The sequence below is a fragment of the Cupressus sempervirens genome, chromosome 4 (assembly GCF_028749045.1).
Source record: "Cupressus sempervirens isolate cs-2001-9-10 chromosome 4, ASM2874904v1, whole genome shotgun sequence".
Taxonomy (NCBI): Eukaryota; Viridiplantae; Streptophyta; class Pinopsida; order Cupressales; family Cupressaceae; genus Cupressus; species Cupressus sempervirens.
Window position 1 is genome coordinate 883,345,984 of NC_143121.1, and position 16,938 is coordinate 883,362,921.

The 16,938-nt window shown below is 37.5% G+C and overlaps 1 protein-coding gene across 2 annotated transcripts in view; it reads left to right on the top strand.

Moving 5' to 3' along the window:
* The window catches only part of LOC149564219 (uncharacterized), a 79,995-nt gene extending 64,153 nt beyond the window's left edge, over positions 1-15,842 (top strand). For both annotated transcript variants that reach the window (XM_089827292.1, XM_089827291.1), the window contains one exon: positions 15,151-15,842. In XM_089827292.1, coding sequence (XP_089683418.1) covers positions 15,151-15,528 — 378 coding nt within the window. In that variant the 3' untranslated portion in view covers positions 15,529-15,842. The remainder of the gene's footprint in view (positions 1-15,150) is intronic.
* Positions 15,843-16,938: the final 1,096 nt, after the last annotated feature.

The window sequence follows — 16,938 nt, forward strand, 5'->3', positions numbered from 1 at the left end:
TATCATGAGATACCATCAGACATCAAGCCCCCATATGTAAAATTCATAAAGAAAGTTTTTGAGTTGGGAGTCTACCAAGTGATCCCGATTTAAACCTTCTTTTTCAGATATTGTAAGGTGGTACCGAAGTGAAACAAACACATGAGGATGTTCCTAATTTGAATGGGGAAGAAGTTTTGGGTCAAGTTGAAGAAGAATCCATCCATGATGAGACTTGTATGACATCAAATGTCAGCAAATGTAAATATGAAGAGGAGGATTTTCTCAGCATGGAAGAAATTTCAGCCTTGTTAGATGTGGAATATCAGAAGCATGTTGAGAAAAATTGCTCAATTTTTTTTTCGATTCACCATGGTGAGCAAGTTGATGGATCAATGCATTCTCAAGGGGTATGGGATGAATGAAATGATAATACTCACAAATAATATAGTGAAGATGAAACAAAATTGTATACAACATATGAATTGGAGGAAGTTTTAGGATATATTGCTGATGAAGATATCTGCCTTGCTGGTCAAGTAGATGATTATTCTTAAAAGGATGAATTTAGCACACTATTTGATGATATTATATTTAGTGATGATCCAGATAACAGCTCTCATGAAGACATGCCTGAATATTCTATGTTCTTGAATCCATTATTTGAAGAACAATTTCCATGCAATCAATTCCATCAGCATCATGATAAAGATAACAGGCCTAATGATGATTTTAAAGTTGATGTAATTCAGCATATGCATCCAGAAGTTGAGATATTTTTCAGTTCATCCTATGAGCCGGAAGTACATCAAACATGTGAAGATGAGATGGAATCAGCTAGGCATGATGAGGATGATATATTGAAGAATAGTGCTGAAAGTTTTCCAAATATCCTATCTAATCAGATTCTTGATAAAAGTGAAGTAACATTTCCTGAATATGATGTATCTTCAAATTCTTTTCGTGAGGAGAAACAAGATCCGGAATGTGGAGATGGGGCAGATTATGTACAGGAAGATATCCAAGCAGAAAAGCTTAATCTAGATGTTCGTATGACTGATAAAACATGTGACTCAAGGGATTTTCCATCTAGCAATAAACACAATATATATGTTGATTTCTCAAAGGCTGGACATAAAATGGATACCAAAGAATGCATTAATCAAATCAGACCAATAAGAATTCTCCAAGAAGATGTTGCACCTAATGCAAACTCGAAACATGGACAACAAATTGAAATGATAAAGAGAAAGCATACCATGATCCAAAGGAAGGAGTTATTACATGATCAAAATCAGGTGTTTGATAGAGGAAAGAATCAATGTTCATTTTTTGGGGGGCCTAGGGCCACCCAATTTCACCTTGCATCATGTTAAACATGGATGCTTGGTCTGCTCTTCCAGAGATAGCTGGAGTCTCATTATGCCCACAAGGGGCATATGTCCCGAATAACAGCTACTAATGGAGCCCAAATTTTCGCAAAATTTAGGACTTCCATTTGTGAAATAATGTTGAAGATTCATGATGGAAAAGGTCATTGATATCAGTGTAAACACAGTATTGACTTTAAAATACAGTCACATATATACTTGATGCAAAGGAGAGCTCTATCAAGTTCCCAAACTTCATAATCCTTCTTAGGAGATATTGTACAATTGCAGACATGTATGATTAAAACTAATGACTCGTAGGCAGGTTTAAGTCCAAGAGTAGCTTTCTCAGGCGCCTGAAATGTCCACAAAACTATAGGAACAAGTAAGAAATCAAATGAAGGATACAACCTCGAGACAATGCCATTTGTTTATATGCATAGATGATATTCAACATGAGATGAGTTTGAGCACTTCCGGGTAGTAATCATGTTGCCAAGTACCACACAGGAGTGGCAGAAGGCATGTTATTGATAGCAAAAGAGAGAGTGCACTAATCTGGAGAACTTGAAGAGCAAAACTGAGATTGCATCTTCTACAAAATCTCTAAGACTTGTTGGAAAGAGGAATAATTGTGTATATCTAGAAAAATTTCAGACGTGGCCGGCAATTGCTGCACCGAATGTACTAGAGACATATATCGACAATATTACAACATCACCTCCGCTCCTGTAATGTCCCCATTTTTGGCTGACCTCGTATAGCGTGCCGGATTTTCCTATCCTCGACTCTTGTAGGCAAATGGTGTGGAGAGAGAGTCAATTCTGCGGATCAGATGGTCATATTTTGCTCTTGAAGAAGTGTTAAGAGGTTATATTTCATTATTATGTGTTATCGGGGCCTACATGTTATAATTTTAAGTTGAGTTGCACTTTTTATTTTATAAAATTACTTTATTATAAAAAGTGCATTATAATGAGATTTTATAAAGGATGTTTCTAGAAGTCTAGAAAAAAGTGCATTATAATGAGATTTTATAAAGGATGTTTCTAGAAGTTCTAGCAGCTTCTTAGAAAAAGTGAATAAATAGAGGGCTGGGCCTCTCATTTGGACATGCTTGGATTGGAGAACTCTTCTACTTCTTCATTGTGAAGACATTTGTGGACTTTGGATCTGCAAATTATTCGATCTTTGGGAACGAATCACTCCCTTGGATTGGCGACTTTGAGGGTGTGAAATATCACTTGAATTGTTGCATAATTGGAGTTGGTATTCAGCCATCTCATTGGAGCTTATTGAGAATTCGTTGTTAGGGTTTGTTTTTGGTTGGAATAAGGATTTCAGATTTGCCCTATCATTGGAGAAGCATTTGACAAGAGTTTGAAGACAGAATAAGTGCATTTTCAGAATTGGCAAAGCAGGGTTCGGAACCACATAATTGCTCATATCTCCTCAACCCCTTGGAGTTATTTTTTATGGTTTTACAGGGTTACTACCTAACCCTAGGCGCCCATTTTCCTTGCATTTGGGGGTCCCAAAACCCTAATATTATTTTATTACAGCAGCCGTACAGGTACGGCCTGGTACGGCCCTGCTAGTTTGGGCAGCAGCAGCAAATTAAGGACAGTTTGGGGGTGCGGTTGGAGGTCTTCATCAACGATCTGCAGCAAAACGTGGTGTTCTTCCATAGTTCTTCAAACCAGGTTCTTGCATTCTGAAATATATGTCAATTTTTTGGTAAATTTGCTGTCATACAGTCATTGTAATAATCAGTCTAGAATTGGTAATAAAATAATTTCAGAATTTATTGCATTGTAATTGAAATATAGTTCAATGGCTTTATATATATATATTAATTCTGTGATTATATTCTGAAAGTATCAAATCTGAAATTACCATATTCTGAATATTGTTACTGTTACACGCCAAGTGTTTGACAAAATTCCTAAGTTCAGTTTGAGGGTTTCTGTGGCCTTTATAGAGAGGGTCATTACAGCTCCCAACACTTTGTACAGGATCAATTAACTTTTCTTTGACATGGTTCTGGAATGGATAAAGTGACATATGACAATCCTTCACATTTGGTGACAACTGAGACTGCAAGTGAATTCCAAAATGAAAGTCAATTAGAACAACATTTACAAGGAATGCTATTGAGAATAATTTAGTTTTAGGTTGAGGGATTGAAAGATTTCAAAAGGATCCTTTCATTGAACTTCTGTAAATTTTAATTAAAATAATAGATTTTCCTGTGCTTTCATTGTGGTCTTAGAGAATTAGACATAAGTTAAAGAAGGATTGTTCCTTCTTTTATTTATTTTTATTTTCCAGATATAAGTAAAACAGTAATTAACAACAGCAAAAAATATGAAATAGATTGGAAACAATGTGCAATAATATAATATTTAGTCAACCAGAATAGCTACAAATCATACTAGGCAAGGTATGCAATCAGTATGCCAGCAAAGGTGTTTACAAACAAGCAATGATGACGCTAGTTGCAAGTATGGACCAGCCACGCACCAAAAGGCTAGAGATGGCTGATGTAAGCCAATTAACAAACCATGTGCTAGCTGGAAGGCAACTGTACGACTGCTATGGTCACGCCAAGGCAACGAGAAGATCCCAACATGCCAAAGAAGACCTCAATGTGCAATGCACAAGCACCCCCAAAAGCTGAACTTAACAATCTTTGTCAAGTGCTGAAACAATACTATAAAATGTTGCGGAAACTATCTATTGGAGTTTGCGTCCCAATAAACAAGCTCTGGGGTTTGCGTCCCAGTCCTCTAGAATCGCTCCTCAGAGCAAAATCACAAATACCAAGAATGAAGATGTAAAAGATGATGAAAGAATGAGCCAACATCTCCTTTTATCCCCCTCTCAAAGCTAATCGAACCCTAAATGGAGAACATGTCTTTCCCTTTATTATAAAATGACATTTTCTCAATTAAAGGACCTTTATGTATAGGAAAAACATCCCTTTTCTTAAATAACATAACTCTAGGTACCCAAAGGTCTCTGAATGATGAAAATAAACTATAATAATTCGAGACCTTTCCAATGCGCTATAACACATAGGCTTGCCTGACCAGATGAAGCCAAAATCCCCCTATCACTCCAATTAGCTATATTGTAAGAATTTGGTATAGCTATGATACCGAATAAGAATTTGCCTTAGGGAAAAATCACTCAAGATCAAGGAACTCAAGCACAAGCACAAGAATAGACCAACAAGGTATGATTAAAATAACAAATCCAAAATTGATTTATTGTCATTCAATGTTCTGTTGTGTCATGTACATACACACTAGGAGTGCCTGAATATAAAGGCCTCTAGAATGCTTCTAGAATACTTAGGAGTCAGCATACTGATAAGTCTTACAACCAAGCACATGTCCACCAGAAGTGGATTATCCTCTATTAAGCACAGGAGTAAGTGCAATGATGAGAGGGTAAGCCTACAAAGGTGTAGCACGTAAAATTATGTTGTAGACACCATGTGCTTAATTAAGAGCGCAAATAACTGTGTTTTCTACATGACAACTCAATTAATTATGCAAACTCCAGTGTTGTAGACACCATGTGTTGAATTAGAGTCTTACTTCTGTATTGTCAACATGACAGCTCGTAACTCATAAGAGTACGCAAACTCCTAAGTGTCTCACTAAGAAATAATAAAATAATGCATTGACCTAAGTAGACTTAAGTGTAAATAGTGAATACTTATTTACACCAACATATATAAATAGCTTTATTTTAATTTATTTAATCGAAAATTTAGAAAATATTAAAAATATTTCCTTTTATTCAATTGGAAAGCCAAACCAACCAAATAACCAATGAACCGGTCCTGTCACCTGCGTGTGATTGATGGTAGGCAATGTGGGCCAACTGGCAGTCCCATCCCTAAAAACTAGGGATGCTCCTAGAAACTAGGGAATATACCCTGTCACTCTGAAATTGAAATAGTATACTGGTCTCGAGGAGCCTCAAATCTGATCACTGCCACAACCTCCTAAATTTTAGGAATATCCCTAAAATTAAGGAACTGCCCCAATTGGCTCTCAAACTGATTGTAGAACCAACTCCGATCACTGAGTATCCAGTATGAGTCTCTATCCACCATTGCTAGCCTACGAGACTCCAATAATAGACCAACTCTCATGACTCTACTAGTCAAACTAGAGAGGGGACATGATAGTCCTCCCCTCTTAGAGATGCTTGTCCACAAGCAACTCCAATTCTGGATGCTACAAAATGGACTCACCCTCCTAGGTGGCATCCTCTATGGGTAGATCTCTCTAGCTCACCAATTACTTCCGAATCACCCTACTCAATCGTCTCTCCCTGACCTCTAGAATCTCCTTAGGGACCAAAGTCAATTTACCCTCTTCATCCAAAGGAGGTAACTCTTCATCCAAAGGAGGTAAATCATGTGATGCTGTAATATGCTGCCCCCTGCCTTCTTTAGGCATGACATGTGGAACACATTATGAACCCTACTATTTGGTGGTAACTCGATCTCGTAGGCCACCTCTCAACTCGCCTGAGTACTCTATAAGGTCCATAAAAATGAGGCTTGAGCTTCTTAGCTCCTCGTTTAAGGGTTTCGTATTTGTAACGCTGTAGATGAAGGAAAACCATTTCACCCACCTCAAATGCTCTCTCCTTCCTGTGCTGATCAACGTACATCTTCTATTGATTCTGAGCATGCTGCAAGTTCTCCCTGAGAGATCTCATGATATCTTGCTTCTACAACCAATCTTGTGCCAATGGAGCTCTGCTCTCATTGAAAGCGAAGTCAACAAAAGATAATGCTTCGTAGCCATAAAGAGCTCTGAAGGGAGTCACGTTAATGGACATGTGGTGTGTAGTATTATAACAATATTCGCCCAAATACAACCAACACACCCATGCCTTCTGTTGCCTTGACACATAGTTGCATAGATACCCCTCCATCTACTTATTAACTACCTCAGTTTGTCCATCTGTTTGAGGATGGTAGCTAGTGTTGGGGGTCAACTCTGTGCCTACTAGCCTGAAAAGTTCCTACCAAAAGGAACCCATGAACTTGCTGTCCCTGTCACTCACTATGGTCTTGGGGAGACCATGGAGTCTAAATATCTCTCTAAAAAATAACTTGGCTACTTGGGAAGTTGTGAAGTCTGCTGCAATAGGAAAGAAGTGGGCATACTTAGTCAACCTGTCCACCACAACATAAATACAGTTCTTCCCCTGAACTTGAGGAAGACTTGTAATGAAATCCATAGATATCCTTGTTCACTTCTGCTCCGATATAGGTAGAGGCTGCAATAATCCAGCCAGAAAAGTGTGCTTTGACTTGTTTTGCTGACAAGTCATGCATTCACGAACATGGTGTAAGACATCATCCTTGAGACCCTTCCAAGAGAATCTCTCCCCTAACGCCCTATAGGTCTTACCATAACTTGGATGTCCTATTGTAGGAGTATCATGGTAAGCATGCAAAACATGCTCCTTCAACTGTGACTCAGGAACAAGGTAGACCTTGCCATTGTAGTAGATGACATCATCCACTACACTATATCCATCATCCTGTGTCAACCCATACATGATCTCACAAGCATGCTGATTTTTGGAATACTTAACTAAAAGTCCTATAGGTTTTACCATAACCCGGATGTCTTACTGTAGGAGTATTGTGGTAAGCATGCAAAACATGCTCCTTCAACTATGATTTAGGAACAAGGTAGACCCTGCCATTGTAGTAGATGACATCATCCACTACACTATATCCGTCATCCTGTGTCAACCCATCCATAATCTCACAAGCATGCTGATTTTTGGAATACTCAACTAAAAGTTGAGCCTTCCAATCTACTAAAATCTCGCTCAATGAACATAGGGCAGCAAGTGATGGCTTCCTAGAAAGTGCATCAGCAACAATATTGTTCTTCCCCTTGATGAACTCTATGTCAAAATCATATGCTTGCACCTTGCTTACCCACTTTTGTTGCCTATCATTAAGCTCTGTTTGATTAAGGAAATATTTCAGACTATTATGGTCTGTCCTCACCACAAATTTGCTGCCAACAAGATATTGTCTGAATTTGGCTAATGCATGCATGATAGCCAACATTTTCTTGTCATATGTGGAATACAACCTCTCATCATGCTGCAGCTTACTACTCTCGTAGGCAATGGGGTGTCTGTTTTGCATCAACACTGCCCCTATGCCTTCATTTGAAGCATCACACTCAAGTACAAATGGCTGCGAGAAATCAGGGAGTGCCAAAATTGGACAAGTGCTCATAACCTCCTTGAGTCTCTCAAAGACTCCCTGTGTCTGCTCTGTCCATTTGAAGGCTCCCTTCTTCGTGAGATTTGTTAAAGGTGCTGCTAACTGAGAGAATCCCCTCACGAGTCTCCTATAATAGGCACGTAAACCAAGGAACCCATGCAACTCAGTAATGTTCTTGGGAGAGGGCCAATTGCGAATCGCTTGAATCTTCTCGTCACGCACTTTCACTCCGTCTACACTGATCACGTGACCCAAGTATAAAATCTCTCTGAGTCCAAATTCATATTTGGACAACTTTGCAAATAGAGACTGACTCTCCATGACGCTAAGCACCTCCTCAGTTTTGAGATGATCCTCCCATGTCTAGCTGTAAATCAATATGTCATCAACAAACACCAGAACCGATTTCCTCAACTGCTTGTTGAAGATGTGGTTCATACAGGATTGGAAGGTGGTAGGTGCATTAGTAAGGCCAAAAGGCATCATTAGAAATTCATAGTGCCATAGTGACAATGAAAAGTACTCATCCTGCACATGAATCTGATGATAGCCTGAACTGAGATCAATCTTTGAGAAGTAGATAGCTCCATGTAGCTCATCTAACAACTCATCACTCAGAATCAGGTATCAATTCTTGATTGTCTTTTTGTTCAAGGTTCTATAATCAATACACAATTGCAAAGTCCCATCCTTATTAACAAGCACCATAGAAGAAGCAAAAGGGCTAGAGCTAGGGTGAATGAATCCCATATCCAGTAACTCATGGATGGTTCTCTCAATCTCATCCTTGTATGCTCTAGGATGACGATATGGGGTAGTAATCACAGGCTTAGCCCTATCCTCCATCTCTATCCCATGTTTGAAACCTCTATTAGGAGGTACACCAAGAGGTATGTCACCAAAGACTTGACCATGCCGGTCCATCACTGACTGTATGTCTACATGAAAGGCCCTGCCATCCTGAGGTGTAGGTATTTTGGACTTCACAAAACATGTAGCCCAAAGTATGGCATCATGACGAGTGATAGTCTCCATCTTGTGGGAAGTTACCTCCTTAGGACTGTCGTTTGAAGCCGGCCTCAAGATAGTCTTCTTCCTTCGAAAAAGAAACTCCAGCTGCATGCGGTGGTGGTCAATGATGTATCACCTAATACCCTGTAACCATTGCATGCCCAAAACTACATCATAATCCTTTAGGGCAGCACATAAAAATCATCTGTCAGAGTATAGTTCCCCATCTGGATGCTAAGCTGAGGAATCCTCCGAGTACAACTCAAAACGGCACCGTCTGTAACTTTCACTCCGAAACCAACAAACTCCCCGGCTTGGAACCCACGCCTGTCAACTAGCTTTTGGTCAATAAAGTTGTGCTTGGTACCTGTGTCTACTAAGCTCATAACCCGCTGGCCTCTCAATGTACCTTTCAAACGAAAGGCATGAAATTTGGGATAACTAGAGAGAGTAGCCATAGTCACTTTAGCTAACGCCAAAGGCTTCGGAGTGTCTAGCTCTAATTGTGGGTGTCCTTGCTCAACCTCCTTCGGACTATCCTCAGTATTAGGTATCTCCTTGTCGCCTATCTTAGATGTCACCTCTATCAAATGAACCTTGCCTTTACCAAGGCAACGATGTCCAGGCTCCCATGGCTCCTTACAAGAGAAGCATAGTTTCTTCCTCCTCAGTTCATTCCTCGACTCCTGGTCCATCCTGGGTGGTCTAGAAGGTGGTCCCCCTTTGCCTTGGGAAGTGTTGGCCTTCTAGGGAGCCGAGAATCCTTGAAAGGTTTCTTATCTGCTTGATAAGGAGTAGGAAGGGTGTCCAGTCTAAATGTCACATCAATGGCCTCCTTAAGGGTGGTTGGCCTGAATGCTTGTTCCGATCCCTTCAGCTTGTTTTGCAAACCCTCTATGAACAACATTACACAACGACTATGAGACATGTCCAGAACCATGACTGCAATACATTGGAACTCATTCACAAAAGAATCCACATTCCCTGTTTGCCTAATATGTGCTAACTCCCAGTAGTAAAGCTCTTTGTCTTTATGATCAAACCTAGCAATGAGCTGCTCAGTGAATTTAGCATAGGAGTGAACCATGGCGTGATCCTGGGTGACCAATCTATGGTGCCACCAATCATTGGCAACCCTGTCTAAATGCAAAACCACAAACTGCATAGCCTCTCTCTCATGCCAAATGCTGAAATGAATTATCAAACCCTTTTTTGTAACCTGTTATGATAATTTCATTGAAACCCTACAGGCTGGAAGTATTTAGGCTCTAATACCACTAAAAGGTTCCAAAAGGATACTTTCACTGAACTTCTGTAAATTTTAATTAAATTAATAGATTTTCCTATGCTTTCCTTGTGGTCTTAGAGAATTAGATAGAAGTTGCAGAAGGATTGTTTTTTTTTTTTTTTTTTGGTATTTTCTAGATATAAGTAAAACAATAATTAACAACAACAATATGAAATAGATTGGAAACAACGTGCAATAATATAATATTCAGTCAACCAGAATAGCTACAAATCGTACCAGGCAAGATATGCAATCAGTATGCTAGCAAAGGTGTTTACAAACAAAGAATGATGACGCTAGCTACAAGAATGGACCAGCCACACACCATAAGGGTAGAGATGGCTCATGTAAGCCAACCAACAAACCACGTGCTAGTTGAAAGGCAGTCGTACGATTGCCATTGTCATGCCAAGGCAGCAAGAAGATCCCAACGTGCCAAACAAGACCCCCAACGTGCAATGCACAAGCACCCCCATACGTTGAACTTAACGATCTTTGTCAAGTGCTAACACAATATTGTAGAATATTGCGGAAACCATCTAGTGGAGTTTGTGTCCCAATAGCCAAGCTCTGGGGTTTGCCTCCTAGTCCTCTAGAATCGCTCCTTAGAGCAAAATCGCAAATACCAAGAATGAAGATGTAAAAGATGATGAAAAAATGAGTCAACATCTTTTATCCCCCTCTCAAAGCCAATCGAACCCTAAAGGGAGAATATGTCTTTCCCTTTATTATAAAATGACATCTTCTCAATTAAAAGACCTTTATGTATAGGAAAAATGCTCCTTTCCTCAAATAACATAGCTCTAGGTGCCCGAAGGTCTCCGGATGATGAAAATAAGTTATAATAATTCAAGACCTTTTCAATGAGCTATAACACATAGGCCTGCCTGACCAGATGAAGCCAAAATCCCCGTATCACTCCAATTAGCTATATAAATAGCTTTATTTTAATTTATTTAAACGCAAACTTAGGAAATAGTAAAAATATTTCCTTTTATTCAACTGGAAAGCCAAACCAACCAAATATCCAGTGAATTGGTCCTGTCACCTGCTGTGACTGATGTCGGGCAATGTGGGCCAATTGGCAGTCCCATCCCTAAAAATTGGATGCTCCTAGAAACTAGGGAATATACTGTCACCCTGAAACTGAAACCGTATACTGGTCCCGAGGAACCTTTAAATTTGGTCACTGCCACAACCTCCTAAATTTTAGGAAAATCCCTAAAATTAAGGAACTGCCCCGACTAGCTCTCAAACTAATTGTAGAACCAACTCCGGTCACTGAGTACCCAGTATGAGTCACTATCCACCACTACTAGCCTATGAAACTCCAATAATAGGCCAACTCTCATGACTCTGCTAGTTAGACATGACAGGGATTGAGAAGGCACTCTAATGCAAGTTCAATAGGGATAGTCGGACTTCTCAACATTCTTGACAAACAACACCTGAATGAGACATAATAGAAGATGAGACATCGAATCAATAACTCAAATGTTACATCCGCCATTGCTCCTACTGGTGCCACACGACAAAAGGTCACTCTAATTCAAGAAAGAGATGATTCGCGACAACAATCCAGGCCAAACGCGTCATCCATTCTAGAGGAGTCATTAGATTATGAAGCAGATGCGACAACCATAATTAGCGTGAAAGGAGCCCTGCTAAAGATAACACAAACCGTATTAAATTATAATATCGAGCAACTCATGCGCTTGGTCAAAGTTAACATTTAATAACTTGGTCGGGAGCTCCTTGGAGAATAATCTTCACCCAGTCAGCATAGAGATGAAAGCCATGATGGAGATGGTTATGTGTAGTGGCAGAGTGGAACTTTCCAAGTCTTCAATCAATGTCATTGGATCAAGGTTAGAAGTGGTGGCTTTACACTTCATATTGTGAGCAACTAAATAGACATCCTCTCACTTCAGAAACATTAATATAAAAGACACAATTATTTCTAGTGACTGACACCCAAAATCTGATACATAATTTCTTCTTCATGTCAAAGTAAAGCATAGAATTATGATAGAAAAATTTGAACCAAGTCATCACCTGCGGATCGTGATCTTATATTTTCAAAGACATACTCCTTCGAATTCAATCATGAGCATTTGCGGTAACAATTCATGAAGACATAATTGTGAATTCATAATGTTTCAACATAGAAGATATAAACAAAATACAGGAACAAACAAGTTTCGGTAGCTACCTGTTTTTCATAAATCTATGAATCAATGCATTTGAAAGATTAATGTGATGGCAAAACACCAAACGTTTTATGAAGTCAAAATCTACCTTTTGTGATTCAGTTAAGAATGCTGCAAGTTATTGAAATGTGATTATTGAAGATTATGTAAACGAGGACTATGATTAAAATCTGAATGAGATGCGATAAATTAAGGAGGGTGTTAACTGAGGTTTAAGTTATAAAATAGATAATGCATTACAAAAGAGTTGTACCCTTTGGTAAATGAAGGGATACGTTACTTCATGTTTTCCAGATATAAATACTTAATATTATCCTCTGCAAACATAAAACACATTCGACATTCAAAAAAAGAAGTATTATATATTTTATATGAAGGAATAAGGAGCTTTAATATGACTTTGTAATGTAAATTCAATTATTTTATTTCAATAATAAAATAAAATGTCCTTTATTTATTTATATTAAAGGCATGGAGATTTAAACTGCAGTTGATTCATCCTCTATAATCATTTTTAAATTCTGTATACAATTTGAATATCAGATAAGTGGACACAGTCATTTGGCATCTTAAATGTGATCATCATAAATATAGTGAAATATCAAATTGTTTCTGTCTTTGTGTCCGGTATGTCTCCCTACCAGAGGAGTTAAAAGTCAATTTGGATTCTGGACTAATTTAAGATTGCATATATATTTGATTTGTCGCATCTTGATTATTTAATTGTTGATAGTATAAGTGCGTAGAATTTTATAAGTTGTACGTGAAAATTGACTTTATTGCCCGGATGAGTAGAGGCACTGGTCTTTTTATTATTGAAGTCAAAAAATCTATATCTTCTTACAAGCATCAAATTCATTATTGATGAACATACAAAACATCCAACCATTTTAAACATTTAACATTCAGTTTTGTTTTAATTGAGTTCAAGGACTTTGCGAATTGAAGAACTCTTCAAAGCTTAAATTCGCTTTAGAAAAACTCTGAACCAAGTAATTAGGTTCGAGGAGGAGGTCTACCCGTCTAGGTGTAGTAGAGCTTGAAGTGTAGGGGAATCAAGGTGATTATCGTTCGTTGGCCGAAACTGATTGCAGAATCCTATCGGAGAAGTGGCAGGGTCTTGGATTTCCAATCTGCAGTTTTGGGAATCAACGCAATGGATGATTTCTATTCTATGACAGTTTCTCTTTTTGTACTTTGACAGAAAATAATTGAATATTTGGTCCCTTTATGTTTTCCTTTCAAAACATAAATTAGAAGTGTTTAGAAAGACCGTTAATAAAGCATTGGTTTTGGTTCCTTTTCCTAAAAGTTTCAAAACTTCGATAACAACTTGAAAACTTGAAACTTCTTAATAATGAATTTAAGTCACCATTTTCATGAATCAATAAGAAGTCATTAGGACAATATGATTTATGATTTGTTATTTTAATTTTTTTCCCCTTATCCTTCCCTTTAGCCTTCAGGAAATAAAATAAATTGGTTAAGAAACTCATAAATCTCTATGCCTGAAAGTGGGGCATGACAACAATCAAAAACTAAGATACAAATCAGTTTTCTAGGTTCAAGAAACCAATCCAAATATTGAAGTAGGGAAAAACAAATGAAGTCCTGCCTAGGCGAGGTTTGTAAGTTGTGTGGTTTTGGTGCGAGTTAAATAAATGAAAAAAAAGGCTAAAGAACTTGTAAATATCAATGCCCGAAGAAGGGGAAATGACAACAATCAAAATTAAAATACAAAGAGCTGGGGACTATCAATACATATGTTCAAGAAACCAATATGATAGCCAAGTGGGGAAAAACAAATGAAGTCTGCCCTAAGTGAAAGGTTTGTACAATTAAACAGGCTAAGAAATCCTAAATATCAATGCCTGAAAAAGGGAATGCAATAACAATAAAAAACTAAAATACAAAACAGTTGGGGACTGCCAACACATATGTTCAAGAAACCAACACAATAGCCAAGTACAGAAAAACAAATGAAGTGCTCCCTAGGTGAAAGGTTTGTAAGTTGCATGTTTTTGGTTTAAGGTGATTGAGTACAAATCTGAAGAGTGGCTGTAGAAATAGTAGCTTGCTAGCTGAAATAGTTTAGTAATCAAATGAGAAATTTTATTAATATCAGAGTGGTAGGATCCTAGTTGGGTGAGTGAAAACTTACAAAATGTAAGACGGAGCCATTTCATATAAATGGTTGATATTCAAGTACATGCACTGATTGTTCAAAACAAAAGCTGATATTTACACTTTTGTCAAATTTGCTACTGTAAGTAATTTTCATTCATTCATTTTCTTTTCTTCTGAGTTGGGATCTAGAGCCACAGCATTCAGTTCTGCATATTTGTATTTGGTGAGGATCAAGTTTGGAGAAAGTTTGTTCATGCAGTAGTTACCATTATATAGCTAAATAGTAACAAGCAATTTTTCATAGTTTGAAGTGGTATTCAGTGGAATTGGTATGTCATTTTTTCTCCTAGTGCCAGTTTTTGGCTATGGAATACTTTGAATTAGGGTAGATTATCCCTAACACCAAAGTTTTCCCTCCTGCAATATATTTCAAATGATCATCAGTTTTTCATACCAGATTTTTTTGATGGTATTTTATGTTGAAAAAGAGTTTTAGGTCAGCTTCCAAGTGTTTTGTGTTATTTTATTTCTGTATTAAAAACTATCTCAATCAAATGTTGACTAATGGTTCTAAAGTTAAATGAACATAGAAAGCTTTGTTGCCCACCTGGAAGTTTGTAAAATGGTAGATAGTTTAAATAAAATTGTTGCAAATGATGACATAACATAGTTGCAAGATGAGCAACACTGGAGGTCTGCCAATTGTACTCAAACCATAGTGAAAATTTAGGGTCCTGTTAGTGATTCAATTGTGATGTATATTTGATGTGCAAATCTCCTTTTTGTTATTGACGAATGCTAATTCAATATTGAGTTTGATATATACTGAATTATTGATTCTCATTTTCTTTAGCAAATAACAGTTTAGATTTGTCTTGGCAGGTTCTTATTTACTGCAGGTCATCTGTGGTCCCAGACTACCCATTACAGTGGCCGGAAAGCCAGAGGCTCTTCAGTTTAGATGTTTTATATCTTCACGACAAACCTGGCCGAGACAACTGTCCGCAGAAAGTCTATGACGCCCTTGTTGATGCTCTTGAACGTGTTAGTGAACACGAGGGATATATCTTTGAGAGTGGTGTAGGTCTTATGCGTGTGCTTTTTCGGCTTGTTTGTATTTTGTTGTCTCATCCCCAACAGCGTTGTGCACAAGATGACAATCACATCCCAAAATCTTTGATAAAACCTTCTTCAAGTGATTCGACTCCAAGCAGTGCCTCTTCACAAAAAGAAGACAGCAGTGTTAGCTCTTATCAATAGAACACCATCAAGCAGCACTTGTGTGTGTCCAGTACCTCAGTAATCCTTCTACAGTTCGGTTCCAACAATTTTGTATTTGATCGACATATTGTATTATATATGTATAAAATGGATTTCTGTGTTAATATTGAAGGTAATTTATCTTGTAAATCAAGTGGAAGTCTGTGTATTTTGGTAAATGTTATCCTTTCAAGGTATAGGAACTGTTCTCCTAGAAAACTATCAGATCTAGGAAAGCTTCTCTTGAAGTCTTAGATCACAAATTTACTTGTTGAACAATTCATATATAGCAATCATCTTGTCTCCATTGACTATCCTCTATTGTACTGTTTCAGAAAAAATGGGTCTACTGAAAATTAAATTATCTCCTTTAATAATTGAGACTGACCCTTAGTGTCTGGGAGGGGAAAGGAAGAGGTAAGGTGGGTAAGCAGGGAAAAGTGGGGCAGAAGGAGTGTGCGCATGCATCCTCTCTGCTCTCAAAAGTGGGATCAAATCTAGCCTTTCTAGTGTTTGATCGGGAGTGAATTGATTCTCAAGAGTCAAGACAGTCAAGTTATAATACTTATCTAACTGATATTAAGTATTTTGAGTTGTAATGTGTCTGCTTTAGTTCTGATAAAATTATTGATCTGCGGGATCATGGAAAGCTTGTCTAATGATGCTAGGGAATGATATGCGTCATAGAAAACAGTGTCAAGTAAGAATACTTACTGAACCATTTACTGATATATACGGTTTACTTTTTTTGGACATTATTTTGAGTTGCAGCAATCCTGCTTTAGTTTCGATAATAACTTTCTATGGGATCATAGAAAGCTTGTCTAGTTATTGGTAGGGAATGAATTGCTTCATAGAAAACACTGTCAAGTCTGAATACTTATTGAACCATTTACTGATACAAACAGTTGCCTTTTTTGGATATTATTTTGAATTGCAACATTCCTGCGTTAGTTTTGATAATTATTTTCCTGCTTTAGTTTTGATAATTATTTATCTGTCTCATTCATAATAATTGAATTTATAAAGATGAATCGTGTAAATATATCATTTATATATGTTGGGTTTTGCTGCTAGTTTTGATTTTTCATGGTCCTTAAAAGAAGTGACCGTCTTGAATTGAATTTATAAAGATGAATCGTGTAAACATATCATTTGTACATGTTGGGTTTTGCTGCTTGTTTTGAATTTTTAATATATTGTTCCCTAATACTCTATGATGTGATGGTACAAATATTAATGTAAAATAATGCTGAAATATGAGATAAGCACAAAGTGATAGGCACATAAATAATGCTAAAATATTAATGCTAAAATAATGCTAAAATACCTGAATGATGTGATAAGCACAAACTGATAGGCACATAAAGATGTCTTTTTTCTATTCTCTCACCATGAGATATGAGAAAA